This window comes from Meriones unguiculatus, chromosome 17, assembly GCF_030254825.1.
Source record: "Meriones unguiculatus strain TT.TT164.6M chromosome 17, Bangor_MerUng_6.1, whole genome shotgun sequence".
Taxonomy (NCBI): domain Eukaryota; kingdom Metazoa; phylum Chordata; class Mammalia; order Rodentia; family Muridae; genus Meriones; species Meriones unguiculatus.
The window spans coordinates 3,737,243-3,752,408 of record NC_083364.1 but is presented as its reverse complement, the minus strand read 5'-3'; the positions used below and the strand labels follow the sequence as shown (position 1 = coordinate 3,752,408).

The 15,166-nt window shown below is 37.7% G+C and overlaps 1 protein-coding gene across 4 annotated transcripts in view; it reads right to left on the bottom strand.

The window, feature by feature from the left end:
• LOC110541879 (protection of telomeres protein 1-like) overlaps positions 1 to 15,166 on the bottom strand; it is a 57,488-nt gene that overhangs the window by 13,929 nt on the left and 28,393 nt on the right. For all 4 annotated transcript variants that reach the window (XM_060370916.1, XM_060370918.1, XM_060370919.1 and 1 more), the window contains 3 exons: positions 13,227 to 13,315; positions 10,329 to 10,391; positions 6,308 to 6,464 (listed from right to left, as the gene is read on the bottom strand). In XM_060370916.1, the coding sequence (XP_060226899.1) occupies positions 6,308 to 6,464; positions 10,329 to 10,391; positions 13,227 to 13,315 (309 nt within the window). The remainder of the gene's footprint in view (positions 1 to 6,307; positions 6,465 to 10,328; positions 10,392 to 13,226; positions 13,316 to 15,166) is intronic.

The following is a 15,166-nucleotide window of genomic DNA, read 5'->3' as shown; positions in this document are numbered from 1 at the left end:
AAACAAATTTCAACAATACCTACACACAAATCCAGCATTACAGAAGATAATAGAAGAAAAAATACAACCCAAGAAGACTAATTACTTTCAAGAAAACACAGGAAATAAATAACCCCACTAGAGCAAAACAAAAAGCAACCAAGCACATGAATTTATGACCACAACCAACATCAAAATTCAAAGGATCTACCAGCCACTGGTCATTAATCTCCCTCAACATTAATGGACTCAATTCTCCAATAAAAAGACACAGACTAACAGAATAGATGCGAAAACAAGACCCAACAATCTGTTGCATACAAGAAACACACCTAAATCACAAAGATAGACACTACCTGAGAGTAAAGGGCTGGAAGATGGTTTACCAAGCAAATGGACCCAAGAAGCAAGCAGGAGTAGCCACTCTAATGTCTAATAAAATAGTCTTTCAACCAAAATTAATCAAAAGAGATAGAGAAGGACATTTTATACTCATCAAAGGAAAAATCCACCAGGAAGACATCACAATCCTGAACATCTATGTCCCAAATGCAAGGGAACTCACATTTGTAAAATAAACATTAATAAAACTTAAACCACATATAAACACATATAGACACATTAATGGAGGGAAACTTCAACATCCCAATCTGAACAAAGGACCGGTAAACAAAACCAAAATTAAACAAAAAAAAAAACAAAAACTCTGATAGAGGACATAAATCAAATGGACCTCACTGACATCTATAGAACCTTTCACCCAAAAAAAAAAAAAAAAGAAACTTACCTTCTTCTCAGCACCTCATGAAACCTTCTCCAAAATAGACCATATACTTGGTCACAAAGCAAGACTCAAAACATACAAGACGATTGAAATAATCCCTTGTATCGTATCGGATCACCATGGAAAAATGCTGGACTTCAATGACAAAAATAGCAAAAGGCCTACACACATGGAAACTGAATGACTTGCTACTCAATGACAGCTGGGTCAGAGAAGAAATAAAAAAAGGACTTCCTAGAATTCAATGAGAATGAAGGCACAACATACCTAAACTTACGGGGCACAATGAAAGCAGTGCTAAGAGGAAAGTTCATAGCACTAAGTGCCTTCAAGAAGAAATTTGAAACATCTCATTCAAGCAACTTAATGGCTCACGTAAAAGCCCTAGAAAAAAAAGAAGCAGACACACCAAAGAGGAGTAGATAGCTGGAAATAATCAAACTCAGGGCTTAAATCAATAAATTAGAAGCAAATAAAATAATTCAAAGAATCAATGAAACCAAGAGCTGGTTCTTTGAGAAAATCAACAAGATAGACAAACCCTTAGCCAAACTAACTAAAAGGCAGAGAGACACTATCCAAATCAACAAAATCAGAAACGAAAAGGGGGACATAACCACAGACACTGAAGAAAACGAAACAATAATTAGGTCTTACTTCAAAAGCCTATATGCCACAAAATTTGAAAATCTAAATGAAATGGACAATTGTTTTGACTGATTCCACATGCTAAAGCTGAATCAAGACCAGGTAAATAATTAAATAGTCCTATATCCCCTAAGGAAATAGAAGCTGTCATCAAAAGTTTCCCATGCAAAAAAAGCCCAGGGCCAGGTGGTTTCAGCACAGAATTCTTCCAGACCTTCAATAAAGAGCTAACACCAATACTCTTCAAACTATTCCACAAAATTTCTATTTTGTTTCTACAGAAGGATCACTACCAAACTCATTCTATGAAGCCAAAATCACCTTGGTACCTAAACCTTACAAAGATCCAACAAAGAAAGAGAATTTCAGGCCAATCTCCCTTATGAATATCGCTGCAACAATACTCAACAAAATACTTGCAAACAGAATGCAAGGACACATCAAAGATATCATCCATTACGACCAATTAGGCTTCATCCCCGGGATGCAGGAGTGGTTCAATATACGGATATCCATCATTATAATCCACCACATAAACAAACTGAAGGAGAAAATCCACATGATCTTCTCCGTAGATGCTAAAAAGGAATTTGACAAAATCCAACACCCACTCATGTTTAAAGTCATGGAGAGATCAGGGATACAAGGCACATACCTGAACTTAGTAAAAGCAATATACAGCAGGCCTATAGCCAATATCAAACTCAATGAAGAGAAACTTAAATCAATACCACTGAAATCAGGGACAAGACAAGGCTGCCCACTCGCTCCATACTTCTTCAACATAGTACTTGAAGTCCTAGCCAGAGCAATAAGACAACTAAAGGAGATTAAGGGGATACAAATTGGAAAGGAAGAAATCAAAGTGTCACTATTTGCAGATGGTATGATAGTATACCGGAGTGACCCCAAAAATTCTACTAGGGAACTCCTACAGCTGATTAACAACTTCAGCAAAGTGGCTGGATATAAAATTAAATTAAAAAAATGAGTAGCCCTCCTGTATACAAAAGGCAAAACGGACAAGAAAGAAATTAGGGAAATAACACCCTTCACAATAGCCACAAAGAACATAAATTACTTTGGTCTGAACCTAACTAAGCAAGTCAAAGACTTGTATGAAAAAAAATTCCAGTCTCTGAAGAAAGAAATAGAAAAAGATATCAGAAGATGGAAAGATCTCCCATGCTCATGGCTTGGCAGGATTAATATAGTAAAAATGGCCATCTTACCAAAAGCAATCTACAGATTCAATGCAATTCCTATCAAATTACCAACACAATTCTTTACAGACCTTGAAAGAAAAATCCTCCCCTTCATATGGAACAACAAGAAACCCAAATTACTAAAACAATTCTCTACAGTAAAAGATCTTCAGGAGGTATCTCCATCCCTGATCTCAAGCTGTACTATAGAGCAACAATACTAAAAACTGCATGGTACTGGCATAGAAACAGACTGGTGGATCAATGGAAACTAATAAAAGATCCTGAAATAAATCCACACACTTACAGACACCTGATTTTAAACAAAGATGCCAAAACTATTCAATGGAAAAAAGACAGCGTCTTCAACAAATGGTGCTGGTCTAACTGGATGTCTACATGTACAAAAATGCAAATAGATCCATACTTATCACCCTGCACAAAACTAAAGTCCAAGTGGATCAAAGACCTCAATATAAAACCAGATACAGTAAACCACTTAGAAGAAAAAGTGGGGAAGAGCCTTGTACTCATTAGCACAGGAGAAAACTTCCTGAACAGAATACCAACAGCACAGGCTCTAAGCACAACAATCAATAAACGGGACCTCATGAAACTGGAAAGCTTCTTTAAAGCAAATGACACTATCGTCAGAACAAAACGACTCCCTACAGATTGGGAAAGGATCTTCACCAACCCTCTATCTGACAGGACTAATATCCAGTATATATAAAGAACTCAAGAAGTTAAAAAGCAACAAATCAAGTAATCCATTTAAAAAATGGAGTACAGAGCTAAACAGAGAATTCTCAATAGAGGAATATCGAATGGCAGAGAAACACTTAAAGAAACGTTCAACATCCTTAGTCATTAGGGAAATGCAAATCAAAATGACCCTAAGATTTCACCTTACACCTATCAGAATGGCTAAGATGAAAAACTCAAGTGACAACACATGCTGGAGAGGTTGTGGAGAAAGGGGAACCCTCCTCCACTGCTGGTGGGAATGTAAACTTGTACAACCACTCTGGAAATGAACCTGGTGCTTCCTCGGACAATTAGGAACAGTGATTCCTCAAGACCCAGCTATACCACTCCTAGGCATATATCCAAAAGATGCTCAAGTACACAATAAGGACATTTGTTTAACCATGTTTGTAGCAGCTTTATTTGTAATAGCCAGAAGCTGGAAACAGCCCAGATGCCCCTCAGTGAAGGAATGGATACAGAAAGTATGGTACATCTACTCAGTGGAATACTACTCAGCAATAAAAACAAGGAACTCATGAAATTTGCAGGTAAATGGTGGGATCTGGAAAAGATCATCCTGAGTGAGCTATCCCAGAAGCAGAAAGATGCACATGGTATATATTCACTCATATAGACATATAATATAGGATAAACCTACTAAAATTTGTACACCTAAAGAACCTAATCAAGAAGAAGGACTCTTGCTAAAATGCTCAATCCCTACCCAGAAAAGCAAAGAAGATAGACATCAGAAGAAGGAGAAAAGAGGCAACAAGTCAGGAGCCTGCCACAGAGGACCTCTGAAAGGCTCTTCCCTGAAGATTATCAGGGCAGATGCTGAGACTTAAGGCCAACCTTTGGGCAGAGTGCAGGGAACCTTATGAAAGAAGTGGGAAACAGTAAGACCTGGAGAGGACAGGAACTCCACAAGGAGAGCAACAGAACCAAAAAATCTGAGCACAGGGGTCTTTCCTGAGACTGATACTCCAAACAAGGACCATGCATGGAGATAACCTAAGACCCCTGCACAGATATAGCCCATGGCAGTTCAGTGTCCAGTTGGTGCCATAGTAATAGGAATAGGGAATGTTTCTGACATGAACTGATTGACCTGCTCTTTAATTACCTCTCCCTGAGGGGGGAGCAGCATTACCAGGCCACAGAAGAAGACAATGCAGCCACTCCTGATGAGACCTAATTAACTAGGATCAGAAGGAAGGAAAAGAAGACCTTCCCTAACAATGGACTTGGGGAGGGGCATGCATGCAGAGGGGAGAGGAAGGGAGGGATTGAGACAGGAGTAGGGAGGGAACCACAGGGGGATACAAAGTGAATAAAGTGTAATTAAAAAAGAGTTTAAAGAAAGATTTAAGAAAAAAAAAAAAAAAAAGCGTGTGCTAATCCTGCAGAGATCCTAGGCTCACTTCCCAGCACCCACATGGTGCCTTTGAACCATTTATAACTCCAGTTCTAAACTTTGTGGGTGTCAGATAAATACATGGTGTATATACACAGATGCAGGCATATACTCACACATAAAATAATCTAAAATGAAATTTAAGCACTATTTTTATGCAGAATAAACCAGCTAAGCTTTCTTATTAGGAAATAATTCATTTTTTCAGATTTAACAGATTTCATTCAATAGGTGTTGAACACTGTAACGGTAGGTATGTATGTATGGTATGCCATAATCACATAGAGATTTGTGTCTCTGTGGGTGCATATATGCCATGGTGCATGTGTAGAGGTCAGAGGTCACAAGGACTTTATACAGGTCATCAGGCTTGGCCGCAGGCGTCTTCACTTCTTTGGCCCAATGTAGAGTCCAAAGTAACTTAGTTATTCCACATTCCAATCTGTTATCCTTTCCAAGTAGCCATATTTTCACCTCAGTTAATCTCACGATCACAGGGCACCTAATTTAAAGTGTTATTAGCTTCATTCATCTTTAATTTGTAATTCAGCCTAGTCACAAACTACCATGCAGAAAAATGGTAAGGCTTGGAAGTGCAAGGCTGAAGTGCTTATCCTGATTCTGTCACCAGCTGGGTGTAACTTTAGTTAATCTCTTACACTGACTAAGATGCTTTGTTTGCCTAGAAGGACTTTACAGCATAGATTTCTTCTTGAAAAGCAGCTGTATCACACTGAGGCACTAAATTAAATATAATCTGGTCATGTTTTCCTAATTACCTAAAATCTTCATAATATAGTTTAATCAATACTGTGAGTTTATGATCATATGGGTAGAAAAAATATTCCTCAATTTTTATAAAATAACTTTAATGATTAACTTTGTCTTCAATCAGTACAGTCTCAAATTCTGTGAGGCAAAAACATATACATACATTACTCTAGAGCGATATTAACAGATAATACACAAAATACAAAAATGTGTGGCCATGTAAAGGTATGTTCACACATAACAACAGCCTGAAAGCCTGATGTACACTGTCCCAATATGCATGTTTGTGAACTGCCTATACCGTCCAAAATACCATTCTGTATTCTGAACAACTGTGGTACATTACAGAGATAAACAGTATTCAAAACTATCTAAACGCGTTTTGAAATGAATATATTAATAAGAATAAGAAAGCCTTATATATTTATATATACACATAATAACTAGTGTCTAGAATGAAAGCATTACAGTTATTAAGTATAACAGGAAATTTAGACTTGTGTCTATCAAAGCTACTAAACATGGTATTGATTGTATTTAATGCCTGAAAACATCTATTTCTTAGTCTGAAAGGATTTTATTCATAGGAATTTAGCACTTTCCCTTTAAATCACTGGCATTCTTTTAAAATACTACAAATTAAACTGTCATTTACTCATTTCTTAATACTTAAAAGACACAAACACACACACACCACCATGCATTTATACAAACAATATGACATGAAATTTTTTAATTTTAGAAAATACTTACAGTAAATGACATTTTGGACACACAAGTTTAACACACTGGAAAAGTCTTCTGGGCTTATATGATCTTAGTTTTGCTCTGATTCGATATTGTCGAGGAGCTCCTTGCTTCAAAATGGCACACAATGGGGTATTCTCTAAATAACGGTGTTCTGTAAGTACTGTAAATAAAGTACAGGGTCTTAGGTATGTTCAGCACAAATATATTTACTATATACCATAAAATCAAGTTAATCTCAGTTATGGTCACACAGTTTCTAGATGCACATGTAGGTCCACAGAAAAAGAACCAGAGGCACAACAGATATCTTGGTGATGAGCTACTGAGGCAAAGGATGCTTAATTATATGGCAGATAGATAAGTATTTTCATATTGAAGAATAGAAATTTTCAGAAAATTCTAATTTATGGGAAATAGTGAAGTTTATTTCACCAAGAAAATGACTAGATCCTGTGTAAAATGTAAAACTTCTCACTCCAATCTCTTAAGACAATTTTTGCCAGGCAACATTTTACTTTCTAACTGGTCCTTGAGCAAGAGACATTAACAGAACACATTCATTAAATATTCTTTGTCATATGGGCTCTTTCCCTAGGTATTTCAAATTTAAGACTTTATTGAACTCTCCTTTATTACAGAGCCAGAATATGAGAATGTAAAAGGTAACTGAATTATCACAGCAATGCACAGTGTTTAAAAGAGAAGGAATTTGTTTTGTGGGCAGAAAGATGATGGAGGAGAGAAAGGAAGATGTGAAAGAGGGAAAGCAATTAGAATCACAACAGAAGAGAAAGACTGAGAACATAGCAAATGACTGGGAAATAGAAAATGGAAGGTTTCAGATGGTTGGAATGAATTTACTCTAAAGAAAATAGCAGAGGTCCTCCTCTCCTTCCTTTGATCTTAGTCTATCAGATCACATCAGGAGTGGCTGCATTGTCATCTTCTTTGGCCTGGTAAGGCTGCTCCCCCCTCAGGGGGAGGTGATCAAAGAGCAGGCCAATCAGATTATGTCAGAGGCAGTCCCTCTTCCATTAGTATGGAACCCACCTGGACACTAAGATCAAAGGAAGGAGAGGAGGACCTCCCCTATCAGTGGACTAGGGGAGGGGCATGCTTGAAGAAGAAAGACGGAGGGTGGGATTGGAAGGGGGGAGGGAGGGGCTTATGGGGGGATACAAAGTGAATAAAGTGTAATTAATAAAAAAATTTAAAAAAAAAGAGAATAGCATAGAGGGTGTTACTCTGCCTTTCAGATATTCTATGGTGACACTTCCCTCTTTTAGAAAAAATAACTTGTGCATAGCCTTGCAGGCCTCAGATATCCAGGTGAATTGTCTTCTGTTCACACCTTTAATGCAACAAAACCCTCATAGACATCTCCTTTGTGTGGCAAATGGCTGAGCACTTACAGAGTACTTCCCTGCTGGGTAGACATTGCTTCACTTAACATGCTAAGACAGTATCTTAAAAGGTCTAAAGGTTTTATTACTTTCAAACTTCAAGAAAAACCATTGGAAAAAAAAAAAAAACCTGAATATGCGTTTAAAAGATTCACCAATAATTATCTACTGGCACATTTACTCTACTCTGTGGGTCTACCTTTCTCTCTCTTTACCAGTGTCTATATTGTTACTAAATTACTGGGAATGGCTTACAGTCATCATGTCCTGATATCCCCAAAGAGATATGTATTCAATGAAAACTATTTATCTCCTTCATATTGCTACAGTGCCTGCTTAAAATAATATAGACTTAAGCCTATTATAAGATTATCAGATATGTACCTCCTCTCCAGCTGTCTTTGGCTTTCTGCTAAAATCCTAAACAATGCATCATTATCTTTTTTTTTTTTTTTTTACTTTTTAAAAATTATTTTTTATATTAATTAGTTTATTTAACTTGTATCCCAGCTGTAGCCTCCTCCTTCATTCCCTCCCAATCCCACTGTCCATCGTAATCTCCTCCCTGCCCTTGTCTAAGTCCACTGATAGGGGAGGTCCTCCTCCCCTTCCATCTGACCCTAGCTTATCAGGTCTCTCCAGGACTGGCTGCAATGTCCTCCTCCTCTCTAGCTAGGTAGTTCCTCCCATGGGGGGGTGCGAAGGTCAAAGTGCCAGCCAATGAGTGCATGTCAGAGACAGTCCCTGTTCCCCTTACTAGGAGAGCCACTAGGATACTGAGCTGCCATCAGCTACATCTGAGGAGGGGTTCTAGGTTATATCCATGCATGGTCCTTGGTTGGAGAACCATGTGTCCAGACTTCAACATCAGAAGAGCTTTAGTCTACTCATGTTTGCCTTATGACACCAACTTGAGAAGCTACTTATTTTGCTAGTACATATTCCTTTAGGCGTGGCTGGACTTTTCTTACTCTGACATTCTGATCAAATGTTTTTGGCATAGAGAGTACATATGTGACACTGTACTTCTCAATACATTAAATGAAAAAGTCTATGAGAACAGATCTCTGGAGAGGAGACTTGGTGCACTTGATTAAAGGATATTCAAGTTACTCTATTCTGAACTAATTCCCTACTTTTGTAGCTAGCAGAAGGTAAATGTGTCATTCTTTATCAAACATTTAGAATCTAGTAGTTTAAAACCCACTGATTCAATTAAAAAATAATTACCATTGTGTTGAGAAAAATGGTGTTAATTTTTTTTTACATTTATTAGTCACTCTGCCCCATAGAGCTTTCTATTAATCCCCATTTTATTTCCTCATTAGCAAGCTGAGTTCATACATCCTGCCTTTACTCAACGGATTCTAACCTATCACTAACATCACTGTGAGGATCTCATTGGCCCAGATTTGGTATTTCTATTACCTGAGAATGGCACTACTTTCTAGAAATCCAGGATGTTCTTGATTTTTCTCTATTTCCCTTGTGCTCATTCTGGAACCTGTTTTTCCTCCAGGTAGGTGGAATATTTTCATAAGCCGGTATCTGCCTGTGCACTAGGTATGCTTACTGTTCCTGCAGGCCACTGCCTCTGCACAGTGTACCTACAACAACTTCCGCATAATATCTAAAGCTTCAGTTAAGGCACCTTGTTTTCCAATAAAACATGAGACTTTAGTCTCCCATTTCATACTGACATCTCCTTTTTCCAACAGGAGAAACTCATACTGTACAGCAGTACACAGCTAATGAAGTATTTAATGAACTTCGAGTCACAAATAATTTTTCTAGATAAAAGCTTTTTATCAACCTAGTTGAAATAACAGGGTATATCTGACAGATATGTACTATTGCTGTTAATATTAAACTTTGGGAGACTAGGGTAAAGAGCTTATGTGTACAGTGTTAACTGTATTATATAAGTTTATGGAAATTAGCATCAGAGCAGAATTTAAATCATTACAGTAAAAACAAACCTGATGCCATAAATGTTACAACTTTAATAGTATATGAAGTGCAAGTTTCCAGTTTCTTTGGAAACTCAGTTGAGTCATGTGCCTATGTTTTTTTGTTTGGGTCCTTTGGGTCCCAAGTGTGTGATGTGGGAATGGTTTTCCCCCTCGAAAACAGCTCTCCTCAGAAAAGTGCACTGGTCATGTGAAACCTCCCTGGTGCGAGGGGCATGATTTTTGTGAGCTACAGAACAACCTTGTGTGAACTCTGAGAAGGGATAATGTAAAAGTATGAAGGTAGTGAGAGAAGGCTTTTGCATCTCTATGCATTGCAATGATTCTATGCTTTGCTGATCTTTGAAGAGAGAAATGCTCCACAGAACTGTACATGCTGCTCTGGCAAAGTTTTTCTGCTTTGGTGGAGTCTAGCTGTTTCTACTGAATCTTTTCACTGTTGCTGATTCATGTTGAAGCTGCTGCTTTGCTGTTTGAATAGACTGCTGGTGTCCTGATGACTGAATTTGGTAATCCCATGGGAATAAAAGCTAAATACAAACATTGAGTGTACCCACAAGGATCTCTCACTTATCTCGGTATGAAGGAATTGGCTCGGAAATGCAAAGAAAGGGGTCTCTATGTTGGTTACTGTACTGTAAAAGGTCTTACCTGTAGCACAGAGTTGCTGACATCTTTCTACCTCGTACAGGGAAACTAGGTCTGATCCACAACCTACAAGGAAGGAGAAAAAAATCACATAATATGTAGCTCTGTAATATATCATTCAAAACTTAATGCAAAATTTGAAAAAAAAGTTGAAATGTCTTTTTCTCCCAATTTATTTGCAGATTCTACACTAGCCTAACAATAACTACACAGAGTTAGTCACAAAACTTGATAGGCAAAATCTCTGCTTTCTTTGAGAGGGAATGTAAAAAATACAGAATATTGAATAAGATCATAAAAACAAGAATATTAGTATATTTAAACTAAATGACTTAAAAACATAGTAATCAATAAATTATGAGCTGGGTGTGGTAGTACACTCCTGTAATCCCAGCACTCTGGAAGGCAGAGGCAGACGGACCTCTGTGAGTTTGAGGCCAGCCTGGTCTACAAAGTGAGTCCAGGACACCCAAGGCTATAGGTTTAGAGAAAAGCTATCTCAAAAAACAAAAAGAAAACAAGCAAACAAAAAAACCAAAAAAACCCTGGAACTATGGGACTTATTAAAGGCTGACAAACCAGCAGCGCAAAGAGAGCTTAAATATCAACCCACACTTTGTTGACAAAAAACAGGAAGGCAATTCATAAAGACTACAGTATGTTGTTTTCTTTTTGCTTTTTAAAAGTGGCTTTGCCAATGTTCTTAACCTGAGGCACCTCTCCAGTTAAAAAGCAATAAATCAAGTACTCCAATTAAAAATGGGCTAATCAGGGTTAAACAGAGAATTCTCTGTAGAGGAATATCAAATGGCAGAGAAACACTTAAAGAAATGCTCAACATCCTTATTCATCAGGAAAATGCAAATCAAAATGACCCTGAGATTTCACCTTACACCCATCAGAATGGCTAAGATCAAAAACTCAAGACAATATATGCTGGAGAGGATGTGGAGAAATCGGAACCCTCCTCTATTGCTGGTGGGAATGTAAACTTGTACAACCACTTTGGAAATCAATTTGGTGCTTTCTCAGATAATTAGAAATAGTGCTTCCTCAAGATCCAGCTATACCACTGCTAGGCATATATCCAAAATGTGTCCAAGTACACAACAAGGACATTTGTTCAGTCATGTTCGTAGTAGCTTTATTCATAATAGCCAGAACCTGGAAACAACCCAGATGTCCCTCAACTAAGGAATAGATCCAGAGATTTTGGTACATTTACACAACAGAATACTACAATTAAAAACAAGGAAATCAGGAACTTTTCAGCCAAATGGTGGGAACTAGAAGAGATCATCCTGAGTGAGGTATCCTAGAAACAGACAGACACACATGGTATGTACTCACTTATAAGTGGATATTAGACATATAATATAGGATAAACATACTAAAATCTGTATACCTAAAGAAGCTAAGCAAGGAGGACCCTTGGTAAGATGATCAATTCTCACTCAGAAAGGCAAATGGGATGAATATAGGAAGAGGGAGAAAACAGGGAACAGGACTGGAACCTACCACAGAGGGCCTCTGAAATACTCTACCCAGCAAGGTATCAAAGCAGAGGCTGAGACTCATAGCCAAACTTTGGGCAGAGTGCAGGGAATCTTATGAAAGAAGAGGGAGATAGAAAGACCTGGAGGGGACAGGACCACCACAAGGAGAGCAACAAACCAAAAAATCTGGGCAGAGGGGTCTTTTCTGAGACTGACATTCCAAACAGGGACCATGCATGGAGATAACCTAGAACCCCTGCATGGATGTAGTCCAGGACAGCTCAGTCTCCAAATGGATTTCCTAGTAAGGAGATCAGGGGCTGCCTCTGACATGAACTCAGTGGCTGGTTCTTTGATCACCTCCCCATGAGGTGGGGGGCAGCCTTAAGAGGCCACAGAGGAAGGCAATGCAGCCAGTCCTGATGAGACCTGACACGCTAGGGTCAGGTGGAAGGGAAGGAGGACCTCACCTACCAGTGGACTTGGGGAGGGGCATGGGAGATTAGGGAGGGAGGGTGGAATTGGGAGGGGATGAGGGAAGAGGCTATAGCTCGGATACAAAGTGAAGAAATAAGCTGTAATCAATAAAAATAAATTAATTTAAAAAATGGTTTTGCCAGTACTAAATACTATTAATAAGAGAGGGTGAATACTTTACAATACACTAATATGTAGCACACTGAAAGGCCAAAATTAAACTCATTTAAAATCATTTGATGTTTTTGGTAGACACTGAAGCCATGTAAACATGAGAGGAGACATGGTGCTCTAACTAGAAGCTCCTTCCCCACTCAGCATCACTCAGCTTCAAGTAATGACCTATTACTGACACACACTCCATCCAGATGAATCTCAGAGCACAGTGCATACAAAAAAGCATACACACAAATCCATTAAGTCCTACAAGGGAAAAAAAAAGTTCTACAAGAACACCTTTGAGAGATTTTGATGACTTATGTGTATTAATCAGATATCCAAGAAGGGTATGAGCAAAAGCTATAGACTGGTTAAAATAAAGAAACATTTTGTTCTTTTTAGAAATTGACAGACAAAGTAGTTGCCTATGAAATTCACACAGATTTTTTCAATGAATACTGTACACTATACACACATCATAAACCAAGTAATCTCTGCCACACATTATACACTATACACACATCATGAACCAAGTAATCTCTGCCACTCTAAATTCAAAATGTGATTACATATTTAAAAGTACACCCAAACTTAGTTTTGGATATGGCACAGACAAATGTTTAAGGTGTTACATTAATGCAAATACACATGTACAACATGTATAGGCATATGAATTTTAAAAACGACATATGGAAAAAACATTAAAAAATATAATTGTGCTCATAAAATTCTGAAGAAATAAAAAGTCAGTGTTATAAATTGTCCTTACTTGAAGGCAGTGAACAGTTGTCCTCATTTTCTGATTGATATGTATCATCTGATGTTTGACTGGCTGCCAAATCTACACATGCTAAAGCTCTAAAATTGAAAGAGGAAATCAAATTGCATAACAAGGTCAACAGAATAGTTCAGCTCTACCTACTACATCAGGTTCATAAGATTATTCCAGTACGTTTTAGCACTTCCATGACCTCAAATTTAAGAGCAGAGATCAAAAGAGATAAGAGTGGAATTCAACCAAAACCAAGTCTCAGCATATTAAAAAAAAAAAAAATTAACTAACACCCTGCATCCGATCTGACCAAATGGACTGGTGTTGAATATCAACAACAGAAACAACAGAACTCTTCCAAATATGTGGAAACTGAACAACTAACTACTAAAAAATATTAGGTCAAGACAACCTACTACAGGCACCTGCCTACCATATAAATTGGGGCCTTATTGGAATCAATGTCACAGGTATAACTAACTACTTTTAAATTTTGGATTGAAAGCCTATTCTATGAGATGAAAGCCCATTCATGACACTGGAAAAGAGGCCAAGAAGCAAACACTAGATATGTCATGGGCCCTAAGAGAAAAAAATATGATTATTCTGCTAAAGGAACATAAAATGACTTCTAATATATTGCTATACCCATCAAGCACAGCATCACACAATGTCATCAGGGAACCTTCCTCTTGCAGTAGATGGTAATTGATAAAGAGACCACAACTTGAAAATGTGCAGAGAGGTGAGTCTTTGGAGCAGTTAGGCCTAAATTAACCCCTCCTCTCAATGCTCAAAACTCTGCAGAAGAGGACGCAGAAAGACTATTAAGAGCCAGAGTTGGTAAATGACTCCAAGGAAACAGTAGGTTCCAGAACCAATAGGACTGGTACACAAAGGAACTTACAGACACTAGGAGAGCACATTTATCACCTGCACATGTTCAAACCAGACAAAATCCCCAGCACCAAAAATGTAAGGTTGACATAAAGTTCGACCCCAAACCAAGACACTATTTACAGCTGATATCTAACAACAAAGGTATCAGTTTTCTGCACAGAAGAGTAATTGGCTAGGTCAACCACATGCTTAGTGGGAAGGATCTGGGAGTCAAGGATATAATCAAAATATACTGAATGAAAAAAAATTAAATAAGACAAAAGACTAGCAAAGTGCCAGGTCACAGAGAAAGAGGATTCACGCAGTCCTGATGAGACTTGATAGACTGGGGCCAATTGGTATGAGAGGAGGTCTCCCCCTTCCTGAGGACTAGGGGAGAAGAATAGGGGGAAAGAGGGAGCGAAGGTAGGACCAGAAGGAGATGAAGGAGTGGGCTACAACTGGGATGTAAAGCGAATAAATTTTTTAAAATTAAAAATAACAGCAATTAAGTGAATTGAATCTCATGACAGTGATTTTATTTCAATTTATAGCATGGTATGTTTTCTCTTGGAAGATGCATGGAATTATTATTATTATTTGTCTAGTATGGTATACCTTTCTCTGTCATGTTACCTACTGGAAGCAGAGAAAGAACTTAACTCTAACAGTACTTTTAAAGCTACCTTCTAAAAACAAGTCATATTCTGTAAAAATTTTTAAAATGTGACACACTACCATACTTTGTGAAGCATTTAATCAGAATCACTTAAGAAGATTCACTATTTTTCATTGTATGATTAAACAAGTTCTTCAGACAGGCTGAAATCTGTTTGCCACAGCTATACTTGATGTAGAAAATGATAAAACAACAAAATTGAAAAAAAAATCATTGAAAATCTTAAGCTATAAAACTGGCTTTACTATATCTCATTATAAGACTTAGAATAATTTTCATTTGGCTTACATATTAAAAAAAAAGAAAGACAGAAAAGAAGGAAGGAAGGAAGGAAGGAAGGAAGAAAGGAAGGAGACAAGGCTAGGAAAGATGTATCTCT